The following is a 27,671-nucleotide window of genomic DNA, read 5'->3' as shown; positions in this document are numbered from 1 at the left end:
GTTGAGGAACATAAATATACAGAAATTTTAGGAAAGGCAGTTTCCAAAACAGTAACAAGCAGTTTTAACTTTTAGGTTTTGTTATTATTAAAAAGTTTAGTTTGGAGTTCCTGACACAGCTCAGTGGTTAACGAATCCGACTAGGAACATGAGGTGGAGGGTTCCATCCCTGGCCTCGCTCAGTGGGTTAAGGATCCAGCGTTGCCCTGAGCTGTGGTGTAGGTCGCAGATGCGGCTACGATGCCGCCTTGCTGTGGCTGTGGTGTAGGCCGGCAGCTGTAGCTCTGATTAGACCCCCTAGCCTGGGAACGTCCAAATGCCGCAGGTACGGCCCTAGAAAAAGGCAAAAAGACAAAAAAAAAAAAAAAAAAAAAGTTTAGTTTAAGAAAATACTTTGATTACCTCTCATCTCTGTCCAGACTATTTCCAAGTCAGCGAGGCTGTCTCCTTATGATATCTCACGAGCTTGTACCTTAACCTAAAAGAGAAACATCATCTTCTCTAAAGAATTAGTTTCTCCTCATTACGTCACTCTGTTTACAGTCCAATATTCTCTCATTCACTTGGGCTTAAATTTTGGAACTTAGTAGGCACTTAATTAACATCTGGTAACATTTTCACTTACATAGTTCTTGTAACTAGGAAATCCGAGAAAGGTGTCTGCTCTTAGATTTTCTCAGAAAAATGAATACATTAAGGTCTACTTTTTTTTTTTTTTTTTTTTGCCGACTTCAGAGAAATAATTTTAGATTAAAGTAAAGTAAATTTTTAAAAGTCTTTCTCACAACCAGGTTTCCGGCGGGCCGGCAAGACGCATTTTCTGCCGCTTACGGAGAACTACAATTCCCACCATACACTGCGGCCTTCTCAGCCTACAATTGCAAACGTCATTTCCGTCCTGTTTGCGTGTGGGTTCTGGACTTTGTAGTTTATATCAACTTCTCTTCTGTCGCCGTTTTGGGAAGGGAAAAGTGGGACCCTACCGACTGCTCACAATGTGGCATTTTAAGATGGTATTTAAAATAAGGTAATAGAATAACGTTGCAAGGTCAATTTAGGTTTTTATATATTCCATGTTCCGCCTTCCGCCTACCGCCGGCCCGGGAAAGGGAAGTGACGTGTATCCGGTGTAATGGCGGCGCGGTGGAGCTCCAGGTAATTACCGAATTCCGCAGACCCGCTGTAGGCAGCGAACCGGAGTGCGGGTGGCGGGTTGTGGGACCCGGCGGGAAGTAAAGGAGGGCCCAGGACTGGGTGCACGCTCGCTGGGACAGCCGTGGGCGGCTCCAGGGTGCGCTTGGGTCTCCCGCCGCGCGCTGGCCCGTGAGATTGGGTTGTGAGTGTCTGTCGGGCCGAGGAGTCCCAGTAGGTGGGGTGCAGCGGGCGGTGGTGAATCCACTCCTCGCCTGCGCGGACGGAGTAGCTATCGTGAGGCTCCTGGGCTGTCTCTCCCCACTGTCTTTATTGCAGAATCCAGAACCAGCGCTCCCTTCCTATGCGATGTGTTTTGGATGCGGATCAGTTTTGAATCAATTAGAACCTCTCAAATTGTTTGAGCTTCCCAAGGTCCCTTTCTTAGTGCCTCCCCACGGGTGGGGGATTAATGTACGATAGTTAATTTAAAAATAGTGGAAGTTACACTCTCCTTTATTAGGCGTACTATCTTTGTGGATGCTTCTGTAAAATTTCGGTAGTCATTTCTTTTTCATTCATTTGCCTCGTAAATAGTTATGCTTCTTAGTGTTTAGTCCTGGAGACTGTTTTTTTCCTTATTATATGTGTTCTTTCTGTCATTCTTTACCTTTCCATAACTTGAACTACTTCCAATAAGGTGCTAACTCCCGAACTTGGGTCCCCAGTGTCTGTCTACCTCTCTATTGAGTTCTGAATCTACGATACATTTGCATGTACTGGTAATATAATATGATAGTTAATTTTACTGAGTCCAGCTGCAGTAACCACTTTAACCTATTTTCGCTTTATCCTGAGAATAATTATTTGAGATAAACGAAGAAGGAAAAAAATGGGGAAAGCCTATTCCAGATGCAAGAATGAGATGGTTGAAAGTCTTGAAAGAGTTCCCTTAACATTTTCAGGTTTCCACAGACTAGAAAGAACAGACAGACAGATAAACTTGGGTTTCAGAAAACCAGTTAACCTGCCTCTTCCTTGTCTGTATTTAAATTTGTTTTAGGATTGCCATTGAGTTTAGGAGTTAACCTCAGTTAACATCCTACTATGGAAAGGTGGATTTAGAATTGCCATTAAAAGTGTGATCTTGGGAGTTCCTGTTGTGGTTCGGTGGGTTAAGAACTCCACATAGTGTTCGATTCCTGGATTCACTCAGTGGGTTAAATAAGGATCTGGCGTTGGGGCAAGCTGCAGCTAGGTTGCAGATGCGGCTTGGATCTGGTGTTGCTGTGGCTGTGGTATGGGTAGGCAGCTGCAGCTCCCATTCAACACTTAGCCTGGGAACTTCCATATGCTGCACCAAAAAAAAGTGTCATCTTGATAACAAGAAGCGTTTTTACATCACTTTCTGTAGGAGAAGGAGACCAAATTGAATTGGTACTGAGTGATGGACTAGTAAACCAAAGGTACCATTCTTGGTTCAGTACATTTTAGGTCTGTCTCTAGGGGCAGACTACCTCACATCTCTAGTCTCAGATAACACAGCTGAAAAATGGAGGTTGTTTTGAGGATGAAGAGAAATAATGCATATGAGGCACTGAGACTTCAGAGGCCAAGAACCTTAATCTAATGCCCTACCTGACCCAAGTTTCCAAAATATAATCTCCTGAATCAGTAGAATCAGTTGCACCAATATCTACATGGAACTTGTTAGAAATTAAATTACTGGGCTTCATGCCAATCCTGTTGAATCAGAAACTGGGGAATGAGGGGCCTTTCACTCTTTTTTTTTTTTAACCAAAGCTTTCATGTGATTTTCATGCCAGTTAGTTTGAGAGCCACTGTTCTAGCCCATCTCCTGGGTATTTGCAGTGGTTCACCCTCACCCAGAATCAGGTTTGCTGCCTTTCTTGCTGCAAAGTACTTGATCCATGGCTAGCCTGTATTTCCTTGTTATTCCACTGACACATCCTTCCCTACTTTGGATAGTTTAGTTCCAATCACTTCTGGAGTGAATAATAAGAAAATAGAATAGGAATTCTGGATTTCTTACACTTCCTGGATTTCTTACTTGTTTTTCATAAACCAGTTTTCTTAGCTTTGTCCATTTTCCCAGCTACTGAATTGTTAGAGGTTAAGTCTCCTCCCTGGTGACTGTACATTGCCAAGAGTTGTACAGTGGCTCGTTGTAGCTGAAACTACCTAAGAGAGTACACAGTGATACATTATGTAACTTGAACATTATTTTCTGTTTATTGTCCCCTTGTATTTGGACTGAATCTTGTACTACCTGGTGTATCCCTAACTTGATATAAGTCATGGCTGGCCCAGAACTAGTTTAAAAAAGAAGTGGCTATTGGTAATATAGCTGTTCTCACTAATGGTAATGACTTTGAGGGCTTCCTTGTTGCATTTCTCTCCTTTTCTATTTAAATCTGAGAATTCTAGCATGGGAGGTAATGGAACAAAAAGGCCACTACCATAATATTTTCTGTGAACTTCCATACTTAAAAAGCCTGCAGCCTAAATATTATCTCTGTATATATATTTCTCACGTGGACATTGGAAGAGACATTTCAAGGCGTACAACAAAGTGCAAACTTTCAAAGCATTTTTCTAAAATAATACATCAGGAGAAGTGGTGGTGGATTAAAGCAGGCCTTTGCTATTTGTAGCTAAGCTCATAAATCTTCCCCAATGAACAGGTACTAAAAAAGATGATGTGGATGCCTTGGCCTGGGGACATATGGGCCCCTGTGACTACAGAATAGGTTGGCTAATGGGAGGGAGACCCAGTGGAGGTTCATGTTTAACTTGACTTTGATATTAACTCATAAATGGATCAGACTAGAGTTCAGCACTTCCACCTCAGAACTACCCTGTTGAGTCCTTTCCTGAATTAGTTTATCTAGACACCTTTATTCTAGCCTGGTGACAGGAGCCTCTGGAATAGAATGTAGTGCTGTGTGCTAGGGGCTACTTTGTAAATTTCTCTGTGGAGGCCATGGTCCAGGTTTTCTTTAAACTTAGAATGTGATTTACTAAATGGCTCTTTCATTAAATCATCAACAAGCCCACTTTCAAAGCTGTGCAGTGACAGTTGGCAAAACATATTCAGCCCATATACTTAATTAGGCAAGCTGATAAACAGACTTGGGGAGAGGGGGAACAAAGTGATATGAATGTTTGAAAGGATGCAGCCTCCTCAGTAATTAGACTTGTTTTGGTAAGTTGAGGTAACTGCACTTCCACTATCAGATTTCCCCTTTCAGTGCCTTCAAAGGAGCTGGTACTGTTTTCATCTCAATGGGGAGGTATATTCAGGCTGCTCTTCAGGTTAACATGGGGTGAAAACAAATAAGGGATGGCAGCTAATAGTTCTGTCTTGATATAGTTGGTGACAAACAGCTTGGCAGTTCCTAGAAGTAGGGGTTGATGTGTGGACGAGGCTGCTGTGGTAGTCCCTGGTTAAGAAGCTGTCAAAATACTGTCATAGGGATTTCTCCATAGGAAGAAATAGGAGCAATGGTAGAAGTCCACACACCTCCTTTTACATTTAACTTTAGAATCAGAACCTATTAAGTAGCAGGCACTCTACCAACTTCTAGCTCTATAGCAGTGACCAAGAATTTAAAGGATCCAGTGTTCTACAAGGTCTCTCAAATCTCTGTCCTTAGACATGCTATCTCCTTGCCTGAATAACCTTTTTCACCTTTCCATTTGGGGGAAAGACCTTTCCTACTTGTCGTTCAAAATCAGCTTCTAAACCCACTTCTTTCTGCATGCCCCATACCCACGTAGTTGCACTTCCTTTTTTCCAGTGGTATAAATAACATTGCTATAGCACTTGGACTTTTCTTCTCTGCCTGAGGATAGAAATTCTCATGTCTTGGACCTCAGTGCGTTGTGTCCATCTCACTCTACACAGACACTGCCTTTAACCCTCTATTCTTAATTTATTTCCAAAGAATGAGGGTAAAGTTAAAAAGTAGGAAAAGACCATTCTTTTTCTCTTAAACTTATGCTTTCTCATTTTCTCTTTAAGTGCTTTTCTGAACCACTTTTTTTTTTTTTTTTTTTTTTGTCTTTTTGCTATTTCTTTGGGCCGCTCCCGCAGCATATGGAGATTCCCAGGCTAGGGGTCGAATCGGAGCTGTAGCCACTGGCCTATGCCAGAGCCACAGCAACGCGGGATCCGAGCCGAGCCTGCAACCTACACCACAGCTCACGGCAACACCGGATCGTTAACCCACTGAGCAAGGGCAGGACCGAACCCGCAACCTCATGGTTCCTAGTCGGGTTCGTTAACCACTGCGCCACGACGGGAACTCCTGAACCACTTTTTAATACAGGTATCAGTTATGGCTCAAGCCTCATCATTTGTTTTAGATCTCTTTTCCTATTTGTCTTAAACAAAAATTTTCAGTTTTTGTGACCTCACAAAGGAGACTTTCCTGCACAAATACAAACTTAAAGACGAAATGAGAAAGGGACTGTTCTGGTGATTAAAAGCCTAGAGCTACTTCTTTGCCACAAGGCATGTATTAAGCAATGTTGTGAGGATTATGGTATAGGTTTGAGATGTGAGGTTTTTATCTCTTGTGTGTGTGAAAATGGTATAAATTTAGCTTTATCACTAGAACAATAAAACCCATAATGACAATATTTGTTCAGTGAATGAAGTGCTGAGGTTAATGAGGAAAGTTAAATTCTGTTGCCTGGCTAGTTGAGCAGTGAACCATGTGTGGGGAAATTAAGACAAGGGGAAGTAGACTTGGGAGCATTCAAGTACAAATGATTGAGAGTAGAGATGTTCCTTAAGATTTATTGGTACTCAGCTACCAAAGAATGCTTTTCTGTTAAAGAGTAAGGAGACAGATTGTGGATACAGTAGGCATTGAGACAGAATTTTCATTTGAAAAACTTAGAAGGAAATTTGGAAAGTGTGTGAATAATACCAAATTTATTGTATTAGAATGTGCTTTTAATTTAAAGCCTGGGTTTCTTTGTATGCAGTTTTGCTGATATTTAAAGGATCATATTGCCTTGCATGGGTAGAATGCAGTGGAATCCTACCAGTTAGTAGTAGCATATATTTTCAGAGGCAAGTAGGGAAAGTTCTTATAGCCTAGAGATAAAAACGATCCCATTAGAAATCTTGGTAGAGAGGTCAAAAACAATTTGCCTTCTTCTAAAATGAAGCCAGGGTTATCATATTATGGGATCTGCCTTAAAAGGAGCCTTTCCCCTACCTTCTCCTATATACAATGGCAGGGAGAATTGGGGGAGGGGGGATAGCCAGGTTTGATTCTGTTGCCTATTAACTGAAAAAGTAGGATCACTGGAATATGATGACTGGGTCTGAGAAAAAGGAAATTCACTTGGCTAGCTTTATAGGTAATATCTTAGAGGAAGTGCTAATTTGAGGAGAGGAGGAAATGAGTTCCAATCCAGACTTATCTAGTTGAGAGGGCTTATGGACCATCCACATGTTCTGTAGACATTTGGAATGCTATGGAAAAGATTGGGTTAGAGTAAAGTCATTCTTTTGAATGTTAGTTAAAGATGTAGGGGAAAGATGGTCTTTCAGAGAGAAAGAAAAAGAAAAGGTAAGGACTATTCATTTGTTCATTTAACAAATACATATTGAGAAACTTCTAGGTTATAGCAATGAACAAAACAGATAAAAGTCTAGAGTGAAGATTAAACTCTATGGGATAGTAAAATGTTAGAGGAGTGGACAGAGGAAGAGACAAGAGCAAAACCAGATGAATTTGGTATTCTTATAAGGTGTGAGGTGAGAAGTTCAAGAGGGGGTTAGCAGTACCAAGTAATAGATGCAATATCATAAAAGAAGGAAGTGGCCCCTGGATTTACCAACAAGGAAGTCATTTTGCAACCCTGAAAAATACTGTGGAATAGTTGGAGTCGAAAACAAAATTGTGGTGCGTAAGAGGAGTTAATGGGAGATTAAGAATTAGAGGCAGCCAGGATGGATTCATCTATCAAAAAAACTTGGGAGTTCTCATCATGGCTCAGCAGAAACAAATCTGACTAGCATCCCTGAGAACACAGGTTCGTTCAATCCTTGGCCTCGCTCAGTGGGTTAAGAGCGTTGTAGTGAGCTGTGGTGTAGGTCACAGATGTGACTTGGATCTGGCATTGCCGGGACTGTGGCATAAGCCAGTGGCTACAGCTCCTGTTTGATCCCTAGCCTGGGAACCTCCATATGCTGCGGGTTCTGCCCTAAAAAGATCAAAACAAAACAAAACAAAAAATGACTTGGCTGTGTAGAGAAGGAATGGAACTAGTGAGGGGATAGGATAAAGGGAATTTGCCCCATAAATGCCATAATTTATATTTAATTGAATCAGTAAAGAAGTTCAACATGTAAAATTTTTCTTTAAAACCAACTCACTTGGAAAGCAATACTATAAATCAAGAAATAGCTGATAAAAATTTTGAAACAAACAAAATTGACAAATTCCTGCCCTTATAGAGCCTGCATGTTAGTGAAAAGGAGCACAGTAAAGGGTGGATCTTCCTAAATACCAACAGAAGAAATTTTTTTTTTTTAATGGCCACACCCATTGCATATGGAAGTTTCCCAGGCCACAGCTGTGGCAGTGCTGGATCCTTTAACCCATTGCACGAGGCCAGGGATTGAATGCACACCACCATGGTGACCTGAGCTGTTGCCGTCGGATTCTTAACCCACTGTGCCATGGTGGGAACTCCAACTAAAGAACTTTTTAAAAAATTTTAGGTAGCATATCCAAATAATCATGTCATTTACTCTAATTTCTTTGGTAACTTAAATACAGACTAATGGATGGGCTTCATGTTGTAGGAAATGAATGGGAGAAAATGTTCCCCCCCACCCCCCGTTTATAATGAGTAATTTTTAGTATGAATATTGGTTTCACTGAGTTTCCTAAAATGATAAGAACTTGGAGATTTTATCATTTTTCTTTTCATCTGAGTTTCAGTGTCTAAAGATACCCCCAAGTAGGTACTGACTCCCCTACATAAAGTCAGAGATCAATCAAAAGATTTTATATTGTGTTTGTCATCACTTAAAAAATCCAAATAATATTCAGATACTATCTGCAAGTTTCCAGACCTGTACTTGAATGTGGTAACCTTCAGTCATTCAAGTGAGTCAGAGTGTTTGCATGGTGTACAGCTGTGTACCAGAAGAAAACAGAGAGGACAGGTCTGCAGTTCTTTATTTGTAATTCTTATTTGACATTCAGAATTTTTTCAGATTTTAGAAAAAATACAGTGCAGAAGTATTTATTAAGCAGTCCATCTTTTAGAGTCCAGGGCAACATCCTCTAATCAAACACATTAATATTTCTATAGTACATTAAGTCTCAAGTTAATGCATATCAAATTTTACTGCCAAATGAGTTTCCCCAAGCTAAAGAAAAGTGTTTACATTTTTAGAGTTTTTCAGATTACAGAATTGCAAATAAGAGATTGTTACCCTGAATTTGCCTTCTGCTGAAAAGATTAGGAATGTTTTGGCCCTTTTCATTTTCTTGAAATTATGAAATCAAATTAACAACATCTTTTGTTCTTTTATGTGGCATATCTTGGGGTGAATTTCTTACTAGTATGTATATATACAAAAAAAAAAAAGAGCCAGAAAATAGTAAGAAAGCATTTTTTTCCCATACTTGCAGCAAGCCAAGGTTCATGGGCCAAGGATCTAACCCATCCCACAGCAGTGACCTGAGCTGCTGCAGTGACACCCACCAGATACTTAACCCAATGCCCAAGAGGAGAACTCCCAAGAAAGCAGATTTTGTTTGTTTTTTGTTTTTTAGGGCCGCACTAGTGGCATCTGGAGATTCCCAGGCTAGGAGTCCAGTTGGAGGGAGCTACAGCTCCCGGCCTATACCACAGCCACAGTCACGCCAAATCTGAGTCACATCCTACACCACAGGTTACGACAACGCCGGATCCTTAATCCATTGAGCAAGGCCATGGATCGAACCCCACAGCCTCATGGTTCCCAGTCGGATGTTTCCACTGCACCACGACAGGAACTCCAAAAGCAGTTTTTTTAAACAAGGGAGTTCTTTCAAATAGAGAAAGGCCATAGCAGTCTGGTCATTAATGCTTTAGGGACTGTGGTGAATCTCTTAGGCCTGTCTTTCCTGAAAAGGAAAATCACTCTTTGGAGTCAGGGGTTTGGCTCCTATTTGGAGATTTTCCTGAGGATCCAATCACCACCACCACAGCTTCCATTACATTCCATTTTATTTTTGCATTACTAACAGGTTTAAACTAACTTTTATTTTGAATACTATTTAATATAACATTTTCCCCATTGGACAGCTAAAGTTTGTTTTTATTTTTGTTTTTCTAAAAACCATTACAATGTTTGAAGTTTGCCTCATCTACTATTACTGTGTAAAGCAAATGGAATGCAAAAGAGCATACTAAAGGTAATTTACTTCGTTGACGTCCTTTTAACAATTTTAGGATGGTATGTTTCTAACCATCTAGAGAAAGTTTCTCTAACATGGGTTGATGACACCTAAGGGACAGTTGTGTTCTGTTGAAATCATTGAGAAAGCAGGCATTTCAGCCATTAGTTGAATATTTTCTCTTTTCCAGAAACAATTTTTTTTGGCTATGCCCACAGCATGCAGAAGTTCCCACGCCAGGGATCGAACCCCTGCCATGGTGGTGACCCTAGCTGTAAAAGTGACAATGCTAGACCCTTAACCTGCTGAGCCCCACAGAATGCCCCATTTTCTGAATTTTTGAGAAAATTGTGGAAATTATCATTTCATAGTTTCTAGTTAACAGTCTTAAAAAGTCTTATTAAATATTTTGCTCTCTGATGCTTACTAAATTTCACCTCCTTGTATAAAAGATTCTCCTTGCTCAGGAGAGCAGGTGTGATTTTGCTGAGTTGCTTACTTGTGACAAGGAGAGAGAAATTTAATAATTCATCATAAAATCCACATAGTGATGCTAAGCAGAGCAGTGAGAGCTATAAACTCTAGATAAATTGCTCTCATTGCAGGAATTTCCAATTAGTCTAAGTACCAAGCATGCACATGTTGAACTCTCACTATTTCCCTACAGGCATATTCTCTATAAATCTGGATGATGATAGTACTTTCTGCATTTTTTTGTTAGAACTGCAGTAGTAGTCTACTTTACAATATCGTCGCTTTCACACTTGCATTTGGGGATGTGGAAATGTAGCAGATTGGACTTGATTGTCAGAAAAATATATGGTGATGATGGTTGATGGGTAGAAAGGCAAAAGATGACACTGATCAGAAAGATGACTCATAAATAGGTAAGATAATCTGAAATAAAATGGATTTAAAAAACTGTGTGTAAGTGTGTGTGTTGGTAGATTGAAAAAAGAAACTAGGCTTAAGACCCAAGAGAGAGAGCCAAGGAAGATACTATATCTTGCACAACTGAGTCAACTGATTTATTTGCTCATATTGTATCTGCCATAGTGAATTCTAGGTATGCAAATTAAATAAAAGAACCCTTGAAATTATTATGCACTTTTAAAAAGCAGTAGGGCCTCATTATATCAACATCAAAACCACTGCTATCTGGAACTTTAGAAAAGTGGATCAGTTTAGAATAGGAAAATTTTCAGGGTAGTAGAGATTGTATGTGTTTGCATTTTATAATTTACCAATTTGGCATCAATTTATTAATGTTGGCATTAATAAATGCACTATCAGATGGTTTTGACATCAGATAAACCTACTTGAATTTTAGATTTGCCATTTACTAGCTGTGGTTTACTTGTACACATCACTTCACCTCTCTGTACCTCAATTCTCCCATTGGAAAATAAGGTTTAAAAAATTTCGAAATCAGAGTAATCGTGAAAATTGAATAAGAATACATAAACGAAGTCCCTGGTATAGTGTCTTTGTGGCTACAATGATATTATTATTATTTGATATTGTTGTTAGTGTCTTATTCTAAATCACATGTTTCTGACTTCTAACCCAGGAAGTATAAGTAGTTCATCTCCGGATATCTCAGGAGCAGCACTGTAATGCACTGTAGACTCTGTTAGTGTAGATTGTATTTTGGTTTGTTCTGAAGCTACTGTATACATTGGCATTCCTCCCATTGGCTGGTTTCAAACAGTGTTCCTGCAATCACCATTGCATTATTCCTTTCAGCTTTGGGACACTAATCATCATATTATTTTTAAAATGACTTTGTCTCATTGGAAAACATTTTTAATTGAGGAAAATGTTTTTTTCTCAAGTTAATATTATTGGCACTAGAGCTTAGAATATCTCCTTTATTATCAGTTTGGGCACACTATATAGGTAATAGCTGATTTTGAAATGAGTCTTATTTCAGTTATATACTAAGCTGAGTCCTCTTTGGTAGAAAATATGCATCTATAAGGATTTAAGTATTTCTGAGAATCCAAATCCCAACCTATTCTCATACTTCTTCCCAGAAAACCATGATGTGAATATAATAATTGTCAGCAAGTTTACAGTCTTAATGGATTAAAAAGCATCCTCTTTCTTCCTTTTGTTCCCTGTGAAGAGATGAGACTTTCGTCCACCTCCTCTGTTCGAAGAAAGGCTCCATAAAGGATATTGATCAATTGAGTTGGTTCTACTATATAAACACATCCCATTTTAGAGTAGGGGAAATTGTTCAACTTGGGATATAAACATATATTACATTTGTTAAGTCTGTCAAGCCTCTTTTATTCTGTAAATACTATGCTACTCTTTTCCCTTTTTTGTCCCCTTTGCCATTGAATTTGTTGGAGAAACCGCTTTGTTTGTCTTGTATGTTAAAGCTCATTAATAAAAAATCCCCAGTTACCTAGGTGGTAGTTAGCAAGTGGTCTCAGCAGGGATTTGTAGACTGGAGAGAATTTGTAAACTAAAGAGTGGCTGTCATATCTTTAGAACACACGAGTCCATGCAGACACAATTTTGTGTGAGCCTGAACTAAGTAAAAATAAGAATTTGACTGTTAGGTAATCCACAGTGTACATCATGACTTAGATTGGCATAATTTTTCTCATCTGCAAATTAGTGGAAATCTGTTTTTCAAGTTGTTGTTTCTGTGTCGTCAATTCTTGGCTGTCATCAGGGCTAATTTTTGTTTGTTTGCATTTTAGTAATACTTCTTTTAGTTATTCAGCCTAAGCCAAAAGATAGACCTGTAGCTTCTGTAGATGTGGTCAGTCCCTATCTGCGTTGTTGTCTAGTAGGTCATGATTGTGTATTAAGTGCCAGGTTTTTTGTTGTCATTTATGTTCAGTGATTACTTGGTATCATAGCAGTTGCAGAGCAGCATTTGACTTTGTAGATCACACATTGGTAATTGCAACAGACAAATTCTAGGATGAGGATTATTATATTATCTCTTATTTCCCAGAATTGGAATTTATCATGGAAAATAACCAAATTACTTTTCCCATTAATTTGGATATGAGCTGCTTCTTCTTTCTTTTTTTTTTTACTTTACTCATATCTAAAGAATTAGTTAATGTTGTATCTGAAGATTCTCAAAAACCAGAATCTTGGGAGTACCCTGACTAAAAGGCTGCATTGTCTACTAATCATTTAGAATTGTGTTGTTCATTATGGTAACCAATAGCCAGATGTGGCTTTTTTTTTTCCCCAGGACCGCAAGTGTAGCGATGAAAGTTCCAGGCTAGGGGTAAATTGGACCTACAGCTGCTGGCCTACACCACAGCCACAGCAACATAGGATCTGAGCCGCATCTGCGACCTGTACCGCAGCTCACAGCAACACTGGATCCTTTACCCACTGAGCAAGGCCAGGGATCGAACCTGTATCTTCATGGATACTAGGCAGGTTCGTTACCACTGAGCCACAAGGGGAGCTCCCCATATGTGGCTCTTAGTGTTTAAATGTAAAATTAATTAAAATCAAATAAAATTAATTTTCTTATTCCCTGAGGCACATTTGAAGTGCTCGGTAGCCACATATGGCCAATGACTATTGTATTAGTATAGTGGTCACTGATATTGCAGAATTATGAACCATTCCATCAGGGCAGAAAGTTCATTGTACAATGCTAATTTAGAAGTGTCAGCTAGCAAAGAGGCAGAAAAAATGACCAGGAGGATCAAGAACAAAAATATGCAAAGGAGTGCATGCTAGTCACTGGCATCTGGCTTCAGGAGAAGGCAGGTCTTGTTCTCTTCCTTCCATGTTTTCTCCTTCTGGGTCAGAAAAATCCTCTGAGTGCTGGTGGCAGCAGTATCCATCCGTAAATTCACTGCAACAAGTGAAGAAGTACTAGGTAGAGACTTTTGCTTGGAGTAGGTTCTTTTGAGTTTCTTTTTGGACTCAGGATTCAATTCCTGAGGCTAGTTCATAGAAGGGGTGAATGTAAGGAGAAAGCAGAAACTCCTGTGGACAATAAGGGACTCTACTTATGTAATAACATTATTGGAATAGAGGAGAGTGAAATCCTCTGTTAAGGTATAATATAGTGTCAATTTCGTAAGGCCTTAGTCACAGATTATCCTGGGAGTACGAACAAATTATGGATAGTAAGAACATTGACAAGACTCTAGGCTTTTAATTTTTATATAAAACATACTCCAGATTCTACCAACTAATAAGCATATTTAAGCTTGCAGGAAAAGAGGATTTATACCACATATTTCAGTCTATATGAATTTTTCTAACTTGAGAAGTAATCATTGAAACATTTCTTATATCAAATATATATCTAGTTTATGTAGAGAGACTGAACTCTGTTGGTGCAGGTGTTTTCCTCTTCTTTCCCTCTCTCAATTTTTCAGTTTTGTTTTCATTTTAAGAATAATGAAAGTGTTTTATGAACATATTTTGTCATTTGGATGATTCCATTTCAGTGCTTAATTTTGCATTTTCTGATCATGTTGCAGTAGGTACTGTTAATTATCATAGCCAATATCATAAGCTCCCAAAAAACCTGTGCTGTGGCCATCAGTGCATTACAAGTGAGAATTTTATCCCTGTAAATTGTGCATGAAATTTCTCAATAAAAAATCATTGATACTGTTTTTTTTTTTTTTTTTTTTTAACATGTATATATGTACTTCTTACCAGTGCGTTACCAAGGATTAATATTTGGGATTTATGTTTCCCTTTTTAAATAATTTATATTGACTAAGTTCTTCACTAAAAAGTAGGTAAGTCTCTATATTTTACCTTAAGCGGCTCATCGTTTAAGATAAATTGGGAACCAATTTCTCAACTAATCTCTCAGAATTGGAGAGCTGAGATATCTTGAGCAAGAGTTGGATGTTAGAATTATCTTGGGGATTTTTTTTCATAAAACCAGCATGCCTGTGTACCCCTGCAACACACACATCCACCATACCTACTCCCCTCACACACATATCTTTTGATGTAGTAAGTCAGCTGGGCCCAATATATGTACAAGTAAATTATTTTTAACGTGGAGACTTAGGGATCTGGTTTTACAGTGTTAAATAATCATCTGAAACTATGAAGAAAACCCAATCGGCCACTTTGCTTTAGTAGCTTAATGCTTTGTTCATCATTATAGTTTTACTTCTTAAAATTAGAAGATAAGCTCCATGTGGGTGGGGGACTTTGTTATGGTTGTTCATTGCTGTCCACCCAGTGCCTAGAAAGGTGTGAGGCCAAATAATATAAGTGCAGTAAATATTTGTTGTTTTTGAATAAATGTATGTATAAATAATACTAGGTGATAAGGATATGTTAGAATATAATGATTATCCTAGTAGAGGTTAAATATATATAAATGTATGTGTGTATATATATACCTTTGAGCAAAAGTTATTTGAATAAAATTTTGAATTTTATAGTTCCATACATTTATAGCCATTTGAAACAGGATTTCTGAAAAGAATTATATAATTTATGTACAGTACAGAGTCATCTTCTTGAGGAGGCAAATGGGGCCTAAAATCCAGCCAAGACAAGGTTGTGCCTTCAGGGTTGTATCATCTGAGATAACAGAGGAGTGGCTTCTGTTTTTTAATTAGAAATGTTCATTCATTAAAATTTGGTATGATTAATAGATAGAAGTCTGCCATCTTGTTTTTTTCTTTTTGTCTCCTCTTTTTTATTCATTCTCTCCTGCCTTTATAAATTAAATATTATTTATTTATTCATTCATTTATTTTTTTGTCTTTTTAGGGCCACACCCACAGCACCTGGAGGTTCCCAAGCTAGGGCTCAAATCAGAGTTGTAGCTGCTAGCCTACACCACAGCCACAGCAACACGGGAACCGAACTGTATCAGCAAGCCACAGACTGAGAGTCTGTGAGCCACAGCTGATGGCAACGCCAGATCCTTAACTCACTGAGCAAGGCCAGAGATCAAACCTGTGTCCTCATGTATGCTAGTCAGATTCGTTTCCGCTGAACCACAAGGGGAAGTCCTAAATGTTTTTTAAAATTCTGTTTTAATCTAGACTTTTTAGCTATATTTCTTTATGTTATTTTTTTAGTCATTTCTGTAGGGAGCACATTATATATCCTTAACTTTCCACAGGCTCCTTAGAGTTCATATTGTACCTCTTCACAAAAAATTCAGAAACCTTGCCTCATGTAGGTCCATTTTAGTCCATATGTACCTATATCCACACACACAATGCCCTCTCAAGACATTATAATTTTTTGCTTTAAACAAACCTGTGTTTCAGATAAAATTAAAAGTATTTAATTCTTTGTATTTCTCAAGAAATTTATCATTTCCAGTGTTCACTCCTTTTTGGAAATCCAGATTTCCAATCTGGTATCATTTTCCTTCAGCCTGAGAAACTTCTTTTAGTATTTCCTACAGTGCAGGTCTAATGGTGATACATTCTCTTAGTTACTCTTAGTTGTTTTATTGTTCAATTAGTAAATGTCTTTATTTTATCTTCATTCTTAAGATTATTTTTACTGGGGTTTTAGGTTTATAATTTTTGAATCTTTCAGCACTGTAAAGATTATTCTACTGTTTTCTGGTCTCCTCAGTTTCTGATGAGAAATCAGCAATAAGTTGAATTATTTCCCTTCATATAATGTGTCGTTTTTGCTTCTTGCTGCTCTCAGGATTTTCTCTTTATCTTTGGTTTTCAGCAGTTGGACTACTGACCACTGTCAGTAACTATGTGCATAAGTGTGGGTTTTTTTATATGCATCCTGGCAGGGGTTCTCTGAGCTTCCTGAATCTGTAAATTTGTGCCTTTCATCAAATGTGGGGAAATTCTGGCTGTTATTTCTGTCCCATTCTTTCTCTCTTTCCTTCTTGGACTTTATTTACACACGCATTGGGCCTTTCAGATACTTTGCCCACGTGTCCCTGGTAAACTTTTTTGTCTCTCTGTTCTTTAGATTGGATAATTTCTAATGATCTTACTTCAAGTTTACTGGCTTTTCTTTATCTCCAGTGAATATTTTGCTTCATATATTTTTCAGTTCTAGGATTTGGTTTGGTTCATTTTTTGTTTTATGTTTTTGTTGTGTTTTTTTTTTTCCAGAAATTTTATATATTTTTATTCCTTGCAAGTGTGTTTTCCTTTGCACTTTTGAATGTGATTTTAAAACCTCATATGCTAATTTCAGCATCTGATTTGGCATTTTAATGTTGTTTTCCTTCAGTTTTCTTTTTCTTAAGATTGGGCCACAGTTTCCTGACACATTGAGGTTTTTTTAATTGTATTCTCTTCATTGTTACTGTATGTTAAGACTTTGGTTTCTGGTACATTCCTCAGAGAATTGGTGATTGATGAGGCAATTAACCTGATTAGGCTTAAGTTGCAAATTCGGCCTCTTGAGCAGTTGTTGACATCTCAGCTCAGTCCTTGGATCCTGAGCAGGAATCCATTTACCACTTGGTGTTGGTTCAAGGGTGGTCAGAGATTTGGGAGAAGATAGGGTTCCTTTCTCTGGCTCTCTCTCCTCTGGGAGTTCCTGAGCACATGGGGTTCCTTTCTCTGGCTCTCTCTCCTCTGGGAGTTCCTGAGCAGTGGTGTGCTTTAGACTGCAGTTACATTTTATAGATTGATGAATCTGGTACATATTGTTTTTACTAACCTTGATAGAATGCTGACAATTGTAATGGAGATTTTTCTTGATGGTGATCTGTGTATATCCCTATGTATATTAAATGATAGCAGTTCTCTATCACTCTGTCTTGATTATTTGTATATGTCGTCCAGCGAAAAGAATACTGTCGGGTGTCCTTAGGCTAAGTTTCTAGTCCCCCACTAGCTTGTTTTATAGCTTGGAACATTATTATAGTTTAGGACATTGAAATGACTTATCTGACTGTCAGTGTTATCTATAAAGAGAAAGATTTGGACCAGATAATCTGTAATATCCTTCCTGGCATTCAAATTAGAATGTTTTCCTAATTGTACTCAGTTTATTTTGGTACTGAGCACAGTTTTTCATTATATTCTCTACCTCTTTTAATTCTTTTTTCTTCTATTTCATTTTACTTTTGTGATTTTTTTTTTTGTTAACCTGACACCATATCATAAACTATAAAGTATTCAAATATACAGTTCCAATAAAGTACTTGAATGGCAGTTATGTATGAACATAACTGTCGGTTGAGCATTTTTCAAAAATTACTAAATTTCACCTAATAGATGGCTATTGAAAGACATTTATTTTAGTATTTAGCATTAATGATTGTGTTTATTCTGAGCCAGATAGGTAAGTTCTTGTATGTGCATGTATCTGATGCCCAGTTTGATCATGTTAAGACATGGTTACTCTAGTTTAGCACTTTGTATTTCCATATGGAGTATATTTCTGAATGATCATTATTATAAGAACATTGGATATTTCATTTTTAGTTTAAATTGAAACATTGGATATTTTATACTCAGTTTATATAGTTCCTCTTAAATTCTTATTTTCTCTGTTCACTTCTTTTTATATCACAATATTGTTTTATGATGTAGTTGTAGGTCTCCCTCACTGAGAACATATTGAATAAAGTTATCTGACATGAAATTACTAAAATTTTTGTTCTTCTCAGTCATCAGAATACTTTATAATGTTTAATAAGCCTTCGTTATTATTGCTCTTTTGTTCAGAGTCTTTTCTATTAATATGTTTTTTATACATTATTATATGCAACTTTTAAAGATTTTTTGAACTTCCATTCAGTTACCAATTGTATTTGTGCCCATTAAGAAAAATAAGAGAGTCAGTTGTCCATTATGTGAAAATAACATGTTATTTCACATGTATTTTATCAGTGTTAACAAAGCTTTCTTTGGTATATTTATAGGTGATGTTTGCAGACAGGAAAAGTAAACTGTCAAGGAATTAATCTATTCAGTACTTGTTATTTGGACCAGATTAAGGAGTTTTTGATTTATCAGATCAACGGGCGAAAATGAAAAGTAGTGTGGCACAAATAAAGGTAAGTTTAAAACTTGTGATAAAGAACATATAGTCATTTGTCTATCATGAACACAAAAATGCATTTATATAATTAGGACATTAAAACCAGACAGTAGAGTAGTATCATACACACATCTAACTTACCACAGTTTCAAATATAAATACTTGGCCAGATGTGCAAGTGGGTAGTTGAGAGAACATACAGGGGTGTGTGTGGATATGGGTGTATGCACATATGTGGACACATGTGCAAGCGAGTGAGCACATGCAAAAGAAAAATAAACAGCAGGGAATTCTACCGTTCTTCTCAAAGAGCATTCTTTCTTGCATGAGTAGGTCCTTCCTCAGTTGATCACAGTTCCCACATGTCTCTACAGGTGAACCTCTTGTTGCATATTTCAAATGCATAAATGAGCTCTTTATTCTGTGCTGTACTTTAGACATTGTACATTCATTTATTCAGCAAATATTCACTGAATTCTTACTATGTCCCAGTGATTATTGTAAGCATTTTGGGTAGAATGTTGAATAAAGCAGAAATCCTTGGTCTCATGGAGTTTGCATTCTAGCGAGAAAGAAGGGAAATAAATCATAAACATAATACACAAGTGAGTTATAAGTATGTTAGAGTGTTAAGTTCTAGACCTGTGCTGCAGAGAAAATAGGGTAAAGTTGATCAGTGTCATTGGAGGATAAAGTTTTTAATAGGGAGGACCCACTGAGAAAGGCCCTTTATGAGCACATACTTGAAGGAGATGAGGGAGTTAGCCACAGAGATGTCTTGGGAAAGAGTATGCCAGGCAGAGGGAACAAGTGCAAAGGCACAGGCTAGTGCGGCTGGAGCAGGTTGTGAGAAAAGTAGAAAAGTAGAGGTCAAAGCAGTCCCGGGAACCAGTAACCAGTATTTGCTTCAGAACTCTTCTCTGCCTGTGAGTGGACTTGTTGGAAGAGCAAACCATTCTACTTCCTTTTCATTTCAACTGCACAGATCTACTAGGCAATCTGTGTAGTCCATGGATCTATAAGCAGGCACATCATTTCCTGGGTCCTGGAGTCAATAAAGGGGATGGTGGATTTTTATATGATAACAAAGACAGGTGCTTTTTTTTTTTTTTGCTTTTTAGGGCCTCACCTGCAGCTTATGGAAGTTCCCAGACCAGGGGTCGAATCAGAGCTACAGGTGCAGTCCTATACCACAGCCACAGCAACACCGGATCCTGGCCACATCTGTGACCTACATCACAGCTCATGGCAACACCGGATCCCCAACCCACTGAATGAGACCAGGGATTGAACCCACATCCTCATGGCTACTTGTCAGATTCATTTCTGCTGTGCCACAATGGGAACTCCCGCACTTCTAAAGCTACTTTAAAGAGAGTGAATAGATGAGAGTTTCTTAACAGCAGATACCATGTACAAGGCCTGGGGTGTGGTAAGTGCTTAATAAACTGAATAGATAAACTTGCAGACCAAGGCAGGCTCTACTGCCATCTGTTCTAACCTCATTCGAGTATTGAGAAGGCACTCTTCAGTCTCCCTCCTAGGTAGACATCTAACCTGTGCTTATCTCCCTTCTTGGGGGGGGGGACTCACTGTCTCTGAAGCAGACCACATCTGTCAGTAGATCCCTTCATGTAGTGGTCTGAAATCTGCCTTTTTGCAACTTCTGTTTATTGGCCCAGTGACAGGTAAACAATGAATTGTGGGCCTAGTAGGTGGCAGACCCTGTTAGGTGCTGAGCTGGGGACATAAAGAAAAAGACCTTTTGCAGAACTGGTACTTGACTGAGCACTCAGATTTAAACTTTATACCTTTGACACAGGGAGAAGTGTTTAGTCTTTCTCAGGATCCTCTTCCTTTTCCTCTTAAGACTCTGCTACTCCATGTTTGCCTTTTGTGATCCAGATGGGTCCTCTGGGGCTTCCCCCTAGCCTAGGACATTATGTCTTCAATCAGCATGCCCTTCTCACTTAGTGGCTCAGTCCTCCCAGCCAGTTCTTAGTTTAGTCGGCCTCCTTCTGTCCATCTTGTTGGCCATAAGCAGATCCACTAGCTGGGCTGAACTCATTCTTACCTCACGTGAAGCTCAGATCCTCTCTTGATGTTGTGAGGCATCATTTGTAAGGATCCCTTGTTTTTCCATTGAGCCTTACTGTAGCTGCCTTAGCTACTAGAAGCAAGCTTCCTACCTCTTTCTGTGCCCCTCCCCCCCCACCCCCGGCCCCCACCCTTGAAGACTTTCCCTGAGCCTAACAGATGCCCAGAACCTCTGGACACAGACTCCCTGTTCGACTCACCACCTCTCCTTGTACTCCTCTCTCTACATTGTACCATATTTGTTTTGCTTAATGAATAATTTAGAGAGCTTTTAAAGGTAATTTCAATAATATGTTATTTTCAATTACTGCTCTGACTTATAATCTGACTTATTTAGAAATTATTTTTCATGTAGTAAAATCTACCAAATTACAGCTCAGGTTCCCCTTTACTAACTGTTGCCCTCAGACTCTGTACCACAGTGCTCGCTCCTACTCAGAATCTCCTGTTAGCACTTCCTATGTGTGCCAGGCATTTGTTAAACTTGATCATATTTACGAAATCCTGATTCACGACTTCAATATTTTTGGTTTCTCCCTCTTGCTCACAACAGATGTTGCGGAGATGTGTTAAAAATCATTAGCACGGAATTGAGGCCTTCTCCCTAATGTAATCAAAATAATTGCCATGCCTTGTAAAAGAAGACAGTACAGTTTTATTGTTCTCTCTTTCTCTTCCTTCCCCATCTCTTCTCCTCCTTCTCCTTCCCTCTCTTTATATATAATCTGTGTTTAATTGTAGAAATCTTTGTAACCATGTCTCTCCCATAAGCTCTTAAGTTTCTTGAGGGTTTCCCTTTTTTTTTTTAATCCCCCATAGTGTCTACATAGGAAGGGCTATGTTATATAATGAATAAGTAAATACCATTTTTATTACCGTGAATTAAATAGAATTGACCTCTATATTTGGTTTAGGATAGTTTAATGTCAAGTTTTATGGAAATCTATGTCATATATAACAATTCTATTTAATTATGTTGCTAAGTGAAATAATTTTTAAAACTTGTACACATTAGAAACAGGATTTTAAGATGTTTGCATTCAGTGTAAGTAACAACCAGACTGGCTACTTTAAATTATAAATTTTGATTATATGCTTATTCACCCACATACATTAGTCATATTAGTGTATACTATTCAAAAAATTCAGTAGTTAAAGAGACTATTTTGGCAATTTTCTTATGATAATGTTAGACTCAACCTATGCTAATTAGATAATCATAAAATAAGAGGAAGTTGGAACTTGTTTACATTTCTTTGCAGTATAATTTTCTATTTTTAAATGTATTTTTCCCATTAAAGAGACAAGCATGTAAGTATGCAGACCAAGTTACTCATTATTTGAATTATTTTTTCTTAGATTTCAAGATTAAGATACTTTGAATATACAACTATGTTTCCTTTTTAATAGGTTACTAAAATTATTTTAACTTTTAAAAATAAGCTTGTCAATATGAATATTTTTATACCAGTGATTTAAAAAATTTACCTACTTATAGAGGTAAATATTTTGGCTAGTTAACAGTATTTGGATTTTTAAGTTAGGATATATTCTTAACCTGAATGGTTCATAACTCTTGTCTCTTTTAATATATAACCTCAATCTCATGTTACCTTGAAGTTATTTATTTGCATCTGTTATTTTTCAAAGGATTTGGAATAGGAGTTATGTTTTACATGTCATGTTTTTATTTTTTTTTTAATTTTTTTTGTCTTTTTGCTATTTGTTGGGCCGCTCTCGCGGCATATGGAGATTCCCAGGCTAGGGGTCCAATCCGAGCTGTAGCCACCGGCCTACGCCAGAGCCACAGCAACGAGGGATCCGAGCTGCGTCCGCAACCTACACCACAGCTCACAGCAACGCCGGATCGTTAACCCACTGAGCAAGGGCAGGGATCGAACCCGCAACCTCATGGTTCCTAGTCGGATTCGTTAACCACTGCGCCACGATGGGAACTCCTTTTTTTTTTTTTTTTTTAATTTGTCATGTTTTTAAAATCCTTAGAGTCTACCATAATGCCATACCAGACACACAAATAATGTTTGCTTAAAACAAAAATGAATTTTCGTAAATACATTACAGTTAGTTTCTTCTAGATATTTATTTCATCCGGATTTAGTAACCTGGACTAAAGTTGTAGTTTTTATAAGCCAAAGGAAGTAAGAAGGTAAGGGCAGTGTTAAAGACTTGGGCATAACCACAGAAGTGAGCCCTGGCTAGAAAACCTCTGGCCCTTGGTCGTGTTTTTCACGAAGAGAAATTTGGGCTAGTTTTTCACTGGGAAAGGCCTTTATAAAAATCATGTTCTATAAATTTGTAATTTATTACATAGGAATAAAATATTAACTAAGTTGCATTGAAAATTTGGGAATTATTTTCTTCTACCTTGAACTGTATTTGATCCATAGTGAAAACAGATATCTGCCATAGACATTTACCTTGGATACCTAAACATTTAGTTTTATCTTACATACTATTTAGGTAATATAATTCATACTTACGATTAAAAGAATATTTTGAAATAATTTTTAAAGCAATTTCAGTTTTCTGAGATATTTGTCCATTGTCAATTTATTTTTTAATGTGATTTTTTTTAAATGTACCTCCCCTCCTTTTTTTTTCCTTTAAAAGCATTCTTCTAGCCATGACAGAAGGGAAAACTATAATTCATATCAGAGGACCTCCTCTCCAGAAGACAGGTAAATAGTTTTATGTGTTCCAAATGCTATTTAAACCTTTTTATAATAAGTTTAAGGAATTTTTTAGCTCTTGGGTTTCTAATTTTAGGGCAGACAACTTCTTTTTGATGGTTAAAGGCACTATTACTTGAGTGGGCTTGAGAACAAATCATCCTTGAATGACTGACTGTTCTAGGAATTTCTAGTAAATAATTCTAGGTTTTATGAAATTTTTTGGGCTAAAGAGAATAGTTTAGTATCTCAAATACTAGATAGAATGAAAGCTTATAAAATGGAAAGTTGAGCTGATACCGCATTATTTTGAAGTGCTTTTTACTGTTAATACTATACTCTATGTGTATATATATGCATATATATATGTATACACACATATATATGTTTCCTTTATATATTTTCTTTATATTTATAGTATAAATTTTTGGTCTTTTTAGGGTGACACCCATGGGCATATGGAGGTTCGCAGGCTAAGGGTCGAATTGGAGCTGCAGCCACTGGCCTGTGCCACAGCCACTGCAACACCAGAACCAAACTGCATCTGTGACCTATACCACAACTTGGGGTAATGCTGAATCTTTAACTCACTGACCAAGGTCAGAAATCGAACCCACATCCCCATGGATCCTAGTCAGGTTCTTTTTTTTTTTTTTTTTTTTTTTTTTTTATTTTCCCACTGTACAGCAAGGGGGTCAGGTTATCCTTACATGTATACATTACAATTACAGTTTTCCCCCACCCTTTCTTCTGTTGCAACATGAGTATCTAGACAAAGTTCTCAATGCTATTCAGCAGGATCTCCTACTCCCTCCCCCTCCCATCAGGCAGCCACAAGTCTCTTCTCCAAGTCCATGATTTTCTTTTCTGAGGAGATGTTCATTTGTGCTGGATATTAGATTCCAGTTATAAGTGATATCATATGGTATTTGTCTTTGTCTTTCTGGCTCATTTCACTCAGGATGAGATTCTCTAGTTCCATCCATGTTGCTGCAAATGGCATGATGTCATTCTTTTTTTATGGCTGAGTAGTACTCCATTGTGTATATATACCACCTCTTCCGAATCCAATCATCTGTTGATGGACGTTTGGGTTGTTTCCATGTCCTGGCTATTGTGAATAGTGCTGCAATGAACATGCGGGTGCACGTGCCTCTTTTAAGGAGAGTTTTGTCCGGATAGATGCCCAAGAGTGGGATTGCAGGGTCATATGGAAGTTCTATATATAGATTTCGAAGGTATCTCCAAACTGTTCTCCATAGTGGCTGTACCAGTTTACATTCCCACCAAGAGTGCAGGAGGGTTCCCTTTTTTCCACAGCCCCTCCAGCACTTGTTATTTGTGGATTGCTTTGGGAGACTGACCTGAGAAAATATTCATGATGTTGATGTCAGAGAGTGTTTTGCCTATGTTGTCTTCTAGGAGTTTGATGGTGTCCTGTCGTATATTTAAGTCTTTCAGCCATTTGGAGTTTATTTTTGTGCATGGTGTGAGGGTGTGTTCTAGTTTCATTGCTTTGCATGCAGCTGTCCAGGTTTCCCAGCAATGCTTGCTGAAGAGACTTTCTTTTTCCCATTTTATGTTCTTGCCTCCCTTGTCAAAGATTAATTGACCATAGGTGTCAGGGTTTATTTCCAGATTCTCTATTCTGTTCCACTGGTCTGTCTGTCTGTTTTGGTACCAGTACCACACTGTTTTGATGACTGTGGCTTTGTAGTATTTCTTGAAGTCTGGGAGAGTTATGCCTCCTGCTTGGCTTTTGTTTCTCAGGATTGCTTTGGCGATTCTGGGTCTTTTGTTGTTCCATATAAATGTTTAGATTGTTTGTTCTAGTTCTGTGAACAATGTCATGGGTAATTTGATAGGGATTGCATTGAATCTGTAGATGGCTTTGGGTAGTATGGCCATTTTTACAATATTGATTTTCCCAATCCAGGAACATGGAATATCTTTCCATTTCTTTACATCTTCTTTGATTTCTTTGATTAAAGTTTTATAGTTCTCTGCATATAGGTCCTTTACCTCCTTGGTCAGGTGTATTCCGAGGTATTTGATTTTGTGAGGTGCAATTTTAAAAGGTATTGTGTTTTTGTATTCCTTTTCTAATATTTCATTGCTGGTATACAGAAATGCCACTGACTTCTGAATGTTAATCTTATATCCTGCCACTTTGCTGAATTTATTAATCAGTTCAAGTAGTTTTGGGGTTGAGTCTTAGGGTTTTCTAGGTATAGAATCATGTCATCTGCATACAGTGACAGTTTTATCTCTTCTCTTCCTATATGGATGCCTTTTATTTCTTTTGTTTGTCTAATTGCTGTGGCTCGGACTTCCAAAACTATGTTGAGGAGCAGTGGTGAGAGTGGGCATCCCTGTCTTGTTCCAGATTTGAGTGAGAAGGCTTTCAGTTTTTCCCCATTGAGGATTATATTTGCTGTGGGTTTCTCATAAATGGCTTTGATTATATTCAGGAATGTTCCCTCTATACCCACTTTGGCGAGGGTCTTGATCATGAATGGATGTTGAACTTTGTCAAATGCTTTTTCTGCGTCTATTGAGATGATCATATGATTTTTGACTTTTCTTTTGTTAATGTGGTGTATGATGCTGATTGATTTGCGTATGTTGAACCATCCTTGTGAACCTGGGATGAACCCAACCTGGTCATGGTGTATAATTTTTTTGGTATGTTGTTGGATTCGGTTGGCTAAGATTTTGTTGAGAATTTTTGCATCTATATTCATCAATGATATTGGGCGATAGTTTTCTTTTTTGGTGGTATCTCTGTCTGGTTTTGGAATGAGGGTGATGGTGGCCTCATAGAATGTCTTTGGGAGTATTCCTTCTTCTTCAACCTTTTGAAAGAGTTTAAGGAGGATGGGCACCAATTCCTCTTTATATGTTTGATAGAATTCACCTGTGATTCCATCTGGTCCTGGACTTTTATTTGTAGGGAGTGATTTTATGACCTCTTCAATTTCATTTCTAGTGATCGGTCTGTGCAGTTGGTCTGTTTCTACTTGATTCAGTTTTGGCAGGCTGTAAGATTCTAGAAAATTGTCCATTTCTTCCAGATTGTCAAACTTGTTGCCGTATAGTTGTTCATAGTATTCTCTTATGGTTTTTTGTATTTCTGCTGTATCCGTTGTGATTTCTCCTTTTTCATTTATAATTTTGGTGATTTGGGTTCTTTCTCTCCTCTTTTTAGTGAGTCTGGCCAGGGGTTTATCAATTTTGTTCACCTTTTCAAAGAACCAGCTCTTGGTTTTATTAATTTTCTCTATTGTTTTTTGGGTCTCTATTTTATTGATTTCTTCTTTGATCTTTATAATTTCCTTCCTTCTGCTGACTTTAGGACTTTTTTGTTCTTCTTTTTCTAATTCATTTAGGTGGAGGGTTAAGTTGTCAATTTGGGATCTTTCTTCTTTTTTGAGAAAGGCCTGTATTGCTATAAATTTCCGTCTGAGCACTGCTTTCGCAGCATCCCATAGATTTTGAGAGGTTGTGTCTTCATTATCATTTGTTTCAAGGTAGTTTTTAATTTCCTTCTTGATTTCCTCATTGACCCATTGGTTTTTTAGTAGCATGTTGTTTAGTCTCCATGTAGTAGGTTTTTTCTCTTTCCTTTTCCCATGGTTGATTTCTAACCTAGTCAGGTTCTTAACCCACTGAGTCACATAGTAGTAGGAACTCCCTACTATGTTTTATATTTACATAGCTCGTTATAGTTTTCAAAATGTTTATATGTATATATTATATCTTACATAATTGTGTTAAGATCAAAGATCCAGAAATGTTACCATTAATGTTCATCATGCATTCATAGTAGGATTGCAGTTATTTCCCTTAGTAAGCTCTGACCATTAAAAGGAATTTATGAAGGGAAAAGAATCCTCTAAGCTTTCTTTCATGTGTCTGATCTTTTATTTTCTGTGTACTTTGTTCATATTCCATTCTGCTGTCTCTAAAAACTTTGCTTTATGGACATGAAGTTAACTGCTGTTGTTTGCATCTACTTACACCTTTCATCAGTCACCTCCTCCCTCTCTATATATGCAGAATCTCTCTACACACATATACACATAGGTGTATAAGTTAATTACAGATGTGCATATAAAACATGGATTATGTCACTGTGTATATTTATTATGTGTGTATTTAACATCTCTTAAGGGTCTCTGATTTTACTGACTTCTAAGATTCAAAGGAATTCCTGTTGTGGCTCAGCAGGCTAAGAATCCAACTAGTATCCATGATGATGCAGGTTTGATCTTTGGCCTCATTCAGTGGGTTAAGGATCCGGCATTGCCGTGAGCTGCAGTGTAGGTCACAGACATGACTCAGATCTGTC

General features: G+C 37.8%; 1 protein-coding gene across 3 annotated transcripts in view; it reads left to right on the top strand.

Moving 5' to 3' along the window:
* Positions 907 to 27,671, top strand: part of CWC22 (CWC22 spliceosome associated protein homolog) — a 64,680-nt gene continuing 37,915 nt past the window's right edge. The window contains exons 1-3 of one of the 3 annotated variants that reach the window (XM_003133514.5): positions 907 to 1,155; positions 18,415 to 18,549; positions 23,262 to 23,329. In XM_003133514.5, coding sequence (XP_003133562.2) covers positions 18,523 to 18,549; positions 23,262 to 23,329 — 95 coding nt within the window. In that variant the 5' untranslated portion in view covers positions 907 to 1,155; positions 18,415 to 18,522. Of the gene's footprint in view, positions 1,156 to 10,499; positions 12,990 to 14,222; positions 14,321 to 18,414; positions 18,550 to 23,261; positions 23,330 to 27,671 lie in introns of those variants that run through there. The other 2 variants (XM_013984315.2, XM_005671989.3) reach the window with 2 other exon arrangements.

The sequence above is a fragment of the Sus scrofa genome, chromosome 15, assembly GCF_000003025.6.
Source record: "Sus scrofa isolate TJ Tabasco breed Duroc chromosome 15, Sscrofa11.1, whole genome shotgun sequence".
NCBI classification, from domain to species: Eukaryota; Metazoa; Chordata; class Mammalia; order Artiodactyla; family Suidae; genus Sus; species Sus scrofa.
The sequence above is the reverse complement of the archived record's forward strand: the minus strand, read 5'-3'. Positions and strand labels throughout refer to the sequence as shown.